At 35.6% G+C, this 9,580-nt stretch overlaps 1 protein-coding gene across 2 annotated transcripts; it reads left to right on the top strand.

Moving 5' to 3' along the window:
* Positions 1–6,880: 6,880 nt before the first annotated feature.
* On the top strand, positions 6,881–8,671 carry LOC116107090 (F-box/LRR-repeat protein At3g48880-like). Of its 2 annotated transcripts, XM_031393381.1 has the most exons (3): positions 6,881–6,954; positions 7,500–7,845; positions 7,939–8,671. In XM_031393381.1, exons 2-3 carry the CDS (start codon positions 7,505–7,507, stop codon positions 8,435–8,437), a joined length of 840 nt encoding a protein of 279 aa, XP_031249241.1. In that variant the 5' UTR covers positions 6,881–6,954; positions 7,500–7,504; the 3' UTR covers positions 8,438–8,671. The 2 variants fall into 2 exon arrangements, with proteins under 2 accessions (XP_031249241.1, XP_031249239.1); XM_031393379.1 differs by lacking the exon at positions 6,881–6,954 and having other exon boundaries at positions 7,375–7,845.
* Positions 8,672–9,580: the final 909 nt, after the last annotated feature.

A 9,580-nucleotide genomic window follows, 5' to 3' on the forward strand; every position in this document is an offset into this window, starting at 1 on the left:
CAGAAAATCTTTCTCTTTGGCATACTCTGATAGTATCATTGTCTTGAATTACTTCTCTTGCCTCTCTTTCTCGATTCCTTACATGGTAGCAAAACATTGCTAAAAGCTTCCGCTTATAAATGAGCCTAGTCTGTCATTCTGTTCCTGAAACTAGACAGATACTCAGTTAGAGCCAATCAACTCAGCCTCTCCTTGTGTCCCTGAAAACTAACAAAAAACACTCCATTAGAAATCCAAAATGGAAATCAACCCAACAAATACAGAAAACCCAAACAACCAACCAATACAACAACCCATGCAACTCAAGCCCAAACACTCAATCTAGGCCTGCTACAACCCACACAACTCAAACCAAGCCTGACCTAGTCCTTTACCCATGTGGAATGCCAAGTTATAACCTATATTCTTTTACCGATTCAAGGCCTAATCAACCTCATTTGGAATACCGAGTTATAACTCGGATTTTTTTCCTCAATCGGGTTTGGATCAAATATGAATCCCTACCCGTATCCTTTTTGCATTGTACCAACCACTAGCAACAGTCACCCTGAACCAGGCAATGTGATCTTCTCACTAGTCTTCGATGGACCAAAATTGGTCCTCATCAAACAAACCCTCACAGGTTCCGATAACTATTCCTCCTGGTCTTGTGATTTTCAATGAGCCCTCATCACAAAAGATAGAGACCCTTTCCTCAATGGAGCCTTCCAGTCGCCACCACAACACATCTTCAACGCCACTAGAGCCAATGTGATATGTTGGTTCGATCATGGATTAGCAACTACCATTCAACAGAGATGGCGGCAGGGCTCCCATTGATAGAAATGGCCATCGAGATCTGGCTAACATCAAGGAGATGTATGGGAAGCATGATCTCACCAAAACATTCACTCTCGACATCGCTCATCGAACTCAAACAGGGAAACAACTCGATCAAACCTATTTCAATCGGCTCAACTGTTTGGAATGAGTTGGAAGCTGCCGAGGAAACACTTAAAGGGCCAATAGAAATGCTCCCACAGTATCAAAGAATTCGAGATCGCGACAGATGTCACATTTTTTGCTCGGTTTGAACAAGCTTTTTAGCTTTCAGAAACACAATCCTGGCCAGTCCGCACCACCTCTCCGCTGGAGTTTTCAACTGGCGGTGCAAGATGAGAGCAATGCCAGTTGAACTCAATCGGCCATCAACAGATCCAATGGCTCTTGCAAGTGTGAAAGAGAATGGAGAGAATTTGCGGCTAGGAAAAATGAGGGTGGAAAAGGCTTTAATTATATGAAGAGATGAAGAGCCCAGATTCAATCTCTTAATCTAACAACCAGAAGCTAATCGTGTTAAAAACGCATCTAAGACTTAAATCATGCCACATCATAGAATGGTCAAACAGGTCAATAGGCTAGTCAATCAGGTCAAACTCTTAGTCAAATGGTCTGGAAACGAGTCAAATGGGTATAGAAATTCAAGATCCAATAGAGGCGATCATATGTGAATACGCAAGAAAAGAAACCATGATCGAGAACATTGTTGGATTGCATGGTTGTCCTAATTCCAACACCAATGACAAAATGTTAATTCCTCTTCTTTCCAAATGATTCTCTTCCTTGGAAACAACCAACACCCACTCTCAACCTAGATCAATAAACAGTTGCTCTAGATGCTAAATAATATCCCGACCGCTGTACACACATTACACAGCACTTCTTACTACTTGAATTAAACAACGATATGTGGATTTTGATTCAGAGGCTAGTGATCACTTAATTTGTAACCCAAAATTTTTTACCGTTATTTCCACTACCTTATCCACTTTCATTCGTATGCAAACGGAACATAACACCAACCACTCATATAGGGACCGTCTAATTATCTGAAAATTTCCCTTAAGAATGTGCTATATGTCCCTGCATTCCATTTTAACCTCATCTCAGTATCCAAATCTGTGGAGACAGTAGTTGCATTGTAAAATTTTGTCCTAACAAATGTGAATTTCAAGACCCTTGACTGGGAAACTAATGTGCTTGGGTAAAGTCAAAAGAGATCTATACTATAGGCACCTGCTGAGTCTTCTAATGTTTTTCAATACTTGTATTACAACCAATAAAATTTTCAATTGTAATACAATGATTAATAAAACTTCTTTTACTTTTCATCAAAAATTAGGTCACAGTGCAACATCCTCAACCTCAGTGTCCTATATGTCCATTAGCTAAACAAGCCCGAATACTTTCCCACATAGCACTTCCACTATAACTCAACCTTTTGCCTTGATCCATATTCATATTTGGGGCCATATCACCCAAATCATGATGGATCCATATTTTTCCTCGCAATTGTTGATGACTTTTTCCGAGGTACATGGACATTCCTCATGCAATCCAAAACCAAACATTTACCTACATAAAAACTTTTTATCCATGGTCACCACCCAATTTCTTACTTCCGTCCAAAGGGTTAGAATCGACAATGTGAAAGATTTTTTAATCATAGTTGTAAATCTTTTTTTTCAACTTGGCACATGCATGAAAGTTCTTGCATATATACTCCACAACAAAATGGGATTGTCGAAAGAAAACACTGTCATCTCCTAGAAGTAGCTCTGCCCTTAGATACCAAGCCATATACGCATTCTTTTAGGGTGAAATGTGATCACAGCCACATACCTAATCAATCGCATGCAACCAAAGTTCTTCATAAAAGACTTATGAGGTATTATTCAAGAGACAGCCAACTCTTGACACATTGAGTATTAGGCTGTCTTTGTTTTGCTGCCACATGGCTCACATGACAAGTTTGGCACCTGGGCCACCATTGTATTTTTATAGGAGCCATCCTCTAGAAGGGTTACATGTTGTATGATTGTTGAAGACAAGTTCTTGATCTCCAAAAGATATTGTGTTCATGAAGACATATTTCCATTTGCCACCAAAGATACTACTTCATCTCATCACCCAAGCTATTTCTTGAAGCTGAGCTCTAAGATCCTTTTTTCACTTGAAACTTGCTCATTTAATTTCTCAACCAACACTCTATAATTTAACACAAATCTATTGATGATCCTCCAGCAGAATACTTATAGATCCCCATATTATTTCCGCACCAAGATTCCCGATCCAGTTCCAATTATTCCTACAAGCCACAATACTCGGCAGACTCAACCACCGATTTGGACAATAGACTATGAGTGTCCCACCATTTCTATTCTTTAGGTACACTATATCTATCTCCAATTATGTGAGGTATGATTTCTCTCTCCTATACACAAAGCTGTATCAGTACATCTCCGGCGATCGAGAACCCACTAGTTACCATATGCTATTCAACATTCACTTGTGTCAAGCAATGGCTGATGAACTTATGCTTTGACTCATAACCATACTGGGATCAATGCCTTGTCCCTCTCAGAAAAAACCATTGGTTGCAAATGGGTCTACAAAATCAAGCATCGTGGTGATGGCTCCATTAACATTACAAAGCCCGATTGGTAGCCAAGAGATTCACTCAACGTGAAGGATTTGATTATCAGGAGACTTTCTACCTATAGCCATACATGCATGTTTGTGTTTTCTTACAATGGTTCTGTCATGCTTTCCTTATAGTGGCTTTGTCGTGATTGGCCTCTCCATCAAATGGATGTTCATAATGCCTTTCTCATGGTGACTTCATGAGGAACTTTCTTCCCAGAATTCGTAGACAGGGGAAGAACAATATGTCACTATGAAAATCCCCATATGGAACTAAAACAAGTATCTTGACAATGGAATGTGAAATTCAGCTAAGCTCCCACTGGCATAAGATTTGTTTGTCCAAACATGACTATGCATTGTTTACCTAGCACAAAGTAAAACTTTCATTGCTCTAATCATGACACGATGACATTCTATTATAGGAAATGATGAAGTAGACACCAAATCTGAAAGAGCATCTCACAAACAACTTTCGAAAAAAATCTAGAGAGCCAAAATATTTCTTGTGCATTGAAATTATAAGATCCCCGATAAGAATATCTCTCAATGAACAGAAATATGTCTTGGAACTCATTTTGATTCAGGCAATTAGGATGCAAGCCAAGTATTATTCCAATAGAACAAAACACCAAATGACTATCAAGAACATGACAATGGGATATCGTCCTCTGAAGATTATCCACCTCTGAAGACCCCTCAAACTATCAAAGACTTGTGGGGATTGATCTACCTCACCATGACTCGTCAGACACCAGTTGTGTAATTCACATTCTTATCAGTTCATGCATAGACCTAAACGATATGACATGGATGCAACGATAAAGGTTCTGAAATACTTAGAAGGTTGCCTTGGTTTAGGAGTCTCTTCCTCGAGGAACAGGTTTGGATATCACAGCTCACTGGACTCAGACAAGGCCACATGTCCGATAACGAAGAAATCACTACAGGTTTTTGTATCAAGTACGGGGACCTCTTATTTCTTAGAAAACAAAGAAACAATCAATAGTATACCTTTCTTCAGCAGAATCGAATACAGAGCCATGGCAAAGACAACATGTGAGATCATCTGGTTTTGGGGTTATTAGAAGATCTAGAAGTATAAGTAAGAAAACTTGTTCTTTATATTGTGACAACAAGGTTGCAAACAATATAACAGCAAATCCATTATTCCATGAAGAATGAAATATATAAAAATTGATTGCCCTTTATCAGGAGCAAAATACAAGAAGGAGTAATTAAGACTTTGACATTCATACTTTAAACAACAGCAAATATCTTCACAAAGCCATTAACAGTAGATAGCATTCATATCTACTTAGCAAGCCTAAAGTTTTTGATATCTACAAATCACAAGCTTGAGGGGGAGTGACGAAATATGGAATGCATCTTATATAGCTTTCCCTTGATCTCTACTAGTTGAGATCAATGAATGATTAAGGCTTCAATCAATCACCTTAATTTATGTGATTAATTGAATAATTACAGGGATTTGTATTATTATTCTATTCTACATTTACAAAACTTGTATAAATTAGTCATTGTACAGGGCTACAACACAATATATGCTTCTCTCTTTGGCACACTTTGGCAATATCATTGTCTTGAACTGTTTCTTGCCTCCTTCTCGTTCCTTACCGATTCACAAGGATGTACAATCCTTTACAACAAAGGCCAAACAACTATAGAACTTACACCAAAACACTAAATCCAAATCTCCGTTTACACAAATAATATAATATGAAAATTGCATAATATCAGTGAAAACTATAATGTTGAGCAACGTGCTAGATTTAATGTTACCCTCAAATCTGTTTTCATAACGGTAGTGGATTATCATGCCATATCAATGTGAGCTCCAAACTCTTTTCATGACCACCTTTTTTACCCTTTAAACAATAAAGTGTTCTTTAGTTTTTTCATAATAATGATTTAGTTTCCTTAATACACCAAAACGATAAAACATTTATGAAGAAGCTTAAAAAATTACGTCACGTTTTATAAAAATAAAAAAGTGCAAAGAGAGAAGGATTTTTTTTTTTTTTTTTTTCCATACACACAAAGATTTAAATGCATGATCTAGAGAGTTTTAGTCCATATTACTTTATAAGTTTGAGTTGATGTATGGGGATTAAAGGTATCAGAATGATACTAACTGAATAAAGTAATAAAATTTAATGAATTCAATCGTATTTGAATGTAACTCATGTAAAAAGAATGTAAAAAAATCAAAATGAATTTAGCATGCACATTGTTTATGTATGATCAGAAAATGCATTTTTATTTTTTAAAGGTATCATGAATGTACTAACTGGGTTAGTTGACGATTAACAGTTAAGGAGATTTACTATTCCTTCAATTTCTAAGTTTAAACTTTGATGTCATCGATTACAATAATATTGTGGTTTACTTAATCTTTTAAACTTATAAAGTGTTTAATAGATCTTGGGAGTTAGCTAAAGTATCGTTGTATTGCATCTGACTTTAATATTCTAGCCAGTGAGCACTCCTAGCATATCTAAGTATTGATATTTCTTTAAACAATATTAGTCTCAAATGGCATGTCATAACACTATAAAGGGTCTTAACTGCCACTAATTTGATAGCTTTTCCTCTTCGAAAAGCTTAGCATTACAAACACGTTTAATATTCTTCTCATTGGGCCACGTGTGGTACTACTTGGCAACCTACTGTACTGTAGCGTATGTTTGGGCCTCCTGCCTTTAAACAGAAATCTCGGGCCTAGGCTGTTATTGACCCAATCTACTTAATCTGGACCATTGGGCTTAATGTTAACCATCTTTAGGCTTCCCTAATGAGCTTAACGTGGGCTTTATATTGGACTTGCGCTATTTGGGCTTAGGTTAATTTTGTCCCCAATAATCATATGTATTACTATTTTGTTTATTGTTTTTCAATTAATAAAGAATAGGAAGCAGATATATTAATTTTTAAATTAAGCTTTCACCAAATAATATATGTCTCATAAAGAAATTAAATTTAAGAAAAGCTCAGATAAAGGGCATGATCCGAATTCTTCCGTGGCAAGTACAATTGATCATAAGTAGAAAAACTTGTTCTTAATTAAATCACTATAAAAATTTATCACATCATTAACTATCATATATTAATTTGGATATTAAATTGACAATTACATCTTGATGAACCAGTAATTAAATCTTTAAAATTAAACAAAGAAAGAAAAAAGATCAGCATATTGGCAATTTTACCATCTGGAACTGGAACTTGAAGGAGGTAGAGATGAAAGTAAATTATGTGGGTGTTGGGATTTATTTAGTGAGTTGGAAAAACACTACATGTACGTAAAGTCTAAAAGTAATTTTTATAAAGAGAAGCATTTTTTGCTTTTAACTAAAGTTGAAACTGATTTCTACTTTTATTATTTAATTACAACCATCTCCTTCGACTTGTTTTTTTTAAAGGATTTCTTTATCATTCTGAATCTCGATCGATAGGTTGCTGGATTATCAGGTGACAAATTTGTTCTTTCTTCTTGTCCCTAGATCTCCTTTGTTACTTTCTGCTACGTTATTTCTTCACTAGCCAGCTATAAATTTGTCTTAGTTCAACTTCTGGTCTAGTTTGAATAATATTTTTAATTAAGTGATTGATCTTAATTTTGGTTTATGATCATGGAACATGCACTTGAAATAATTTGATTTTTTTTTAAATATTTTTGTTAATTTCACTGCAGTTTATAAGTAATTAGTTTATTGGAAAGTTTTATTATTTTCTCCAATACTCGAATGAGCCTTAGTGAATTTTGATATATTAATCGTTAATCAGCCTAAAGGAATTTTATAAATTTCTGTCTATTAAACCTTTCTCGGATCTAGCTTGATTTAAGACTGGTTATAATGATTTTGGTATCAAAATTAGCTGGAGATCATGACGGCTATAGTTATATTTGTTGCTCTGAAAACTCAATGTTTTTCGTCGACAGTAAACCTTAAATTTCTCGGAATTTTAGTGTATGTGTATAGAAATTATAACAATTGTTATGTACATACATACAGATCAAATGGGAGAACGAAAGTGGGAGGATCTAGAAATGGACTGTTTAGTGAATGTGCTTGGAAGAGTTGGCATAGAGTCACTGTTATTAGATGTTCCTTTTGTATGCAAATCATGGCACAAAGCAAGCCTTAATCCTTTGTGTTGGAAATTTCTTTCTTTTCCTTTTGCATTTGATTCATGGTCAAACAAAAACATCATTAGGAGATATAGAGATCAATATGAAATCGAAGAATTATCTGGCACTGCATTCATAAAGTTCATAGTTGATCGAAGCTGCAGAAATGCCACCAAGCTTGTGTTCCCCACTTATTGTACTGAAGAGGCATTAAAGCATGCTGCAGATGAGTAAGTTAAACCAAAATGCATGAAATTTAGTTTTGTTCTCTCCAAATTTATAATTGAACCCATCAGTTGTAATATAATAACTATTGTTTTCAGGTGTCCAGGCTTGGAAATTTTGGGTTTGCCCTGTGGTGTTTTCAGGCAGCAATTATCCATCATTCCAGAATCGATAACAAAGTGGAAAAATTTGAAAGGCTTAATCCTTGGATCTTCAAGTGTTTTTATAGACTTGGATGAGTGTCGGTCTTTTGAAGCAATCATTGGAAACGAGGATGCATCAGCCATTGTCACTTTACTTCCGAAGATTAAGTACTTGCATCTGACAGAAGTATCCATTGACAATGAAAATCTAGTTACAATATTACAAGGTTGCAAAGAACTTGTATATTTAAACGTTAGTTATTGTGAAGGTCTCGAGGTTGATGACAAGATATTGGAGCTTTCTTCTCATATTACAACATTCAAGTATAAACATTCAGCAGTGGAGGCGCCATTGTATATGGATGACACTACGTTGCCCTTGGATATAAATGCCTTAGAATCAGGGCCTAATATTATTGATTTTGACAGTTTTGTTTATTATGATGAAAAGTAAGAGTTGAAGAACGCAGTTATTCATATTTCTAGCTATATGTAGTGTTTGTGCTTCTCAACATACTGAGTCAAGTGTAGTTATTTATAATTGTGTTCTTGCCAGTGGAAAAGTTGGCTACACCGACGTTGAGCCCGGTTAGGACACCAAAACTATACACACGTCGGCATATTTATTGCCATACTCAACGCCGCCTGTGTTGGAGTATGAATATTTCTCCGAAGCAGGCAGATTGTGTCAGGGCATCACCAGAAATTGTCCATATATATATATATATACGTCGACGCTTCTCTTATGGGAAATAATGTTTATCTTATCTTATTGTCAAAGCGGATTGTAATACAAATTTATTTTTCTTTAAATTTCCACAGCAGGAGAGGAAGTTATTAAATACAAATCTCAATCACATATAATAATTGACATATAAGTATCATAAGATTTTTTTCAAATGCTCGGATAAGAAGAGGATTATAAATCATTTCTGTTATAATTAATAATCATCTGAATTACTATTTTGATTATTATTTTTCAATTAATAAAGGAAGCAGATCTAATCATTTTTAAATTAAGCTTTCACCAAATATGTATGTATCATAATGAAGTGTTTCAAGATTGTTCAAATTAACTTCAAGAAAGTTCAAAGTCCAGATTCAAATCAACAAAAGTATTCAAATTAAACAAATTAAATTACAATTCCAGTGAAATAGAAAGGTTTCTTCAGTATGTTTCGAGCTCATTTAATTGAGCTCAAGCTAGCTCGAACTCGTGAACTACTCGTGTATCTGATGAAAATTACAATTCCGAGCTCTATCCAACTTTTGATTCAACGCAATCTTGTAAGACATGACCAAGAATTCACTCAAACATAGTCAAGAATCTCTCCAAAACAACAATGAATATAATACAAAACAATAACAACACAACAACAAAAGCCAACCATCTCCCAGCCACCATCAAACATCTCCCACCACCTTAAAAGCCATTCTAAAATCCACTCAAAACTCACCCAGATCTAGCTGTCAGCATGGCCTATGTGAGTAGCTAGATCTAGCCAACCACATGGGCTACATAGTCAACAAGATCTGGCCGGCATCATAGCCCACATGGCCATCTGTATTTGGCCGTCTTTACGGCCTCAATCAACCA

This window comes from Pistacia vera, unplaced genomic scaffold (genome assembly GCF_008641045.1).
Source record: "Pistacia vera cultivar Batoury unplaced genomic scaffold, PisVer_v2 Contig527, whole genome shotgun sequence".
Taxonomy (NCBI): domain Eukaryota; kingdom Viridiplantae; phylum Streptophyta; class Magnoliopsida; order Sapindales; family Anacardiaceae; genus Pistacia; species Pistacia vera.

What these genes read in the sequence shown, in the direction of transcription:
- LOC116107090 (XM_031393379.1), top strand. Translation starts at nt 7,457, where the DNA reads ATGTGTATAGAAATTATAACAATTGTTATGTACATACATACAGATCAA. An exon ending in TTAAAGCATGCTGCAGATGA is followed by an intron (nt 7,846 to 7,938) that starts GTAAGTTAAACC and finishes TATTGTTTTCAG; the next exon opens with GTGTCCAGGCTTGGAAATTT.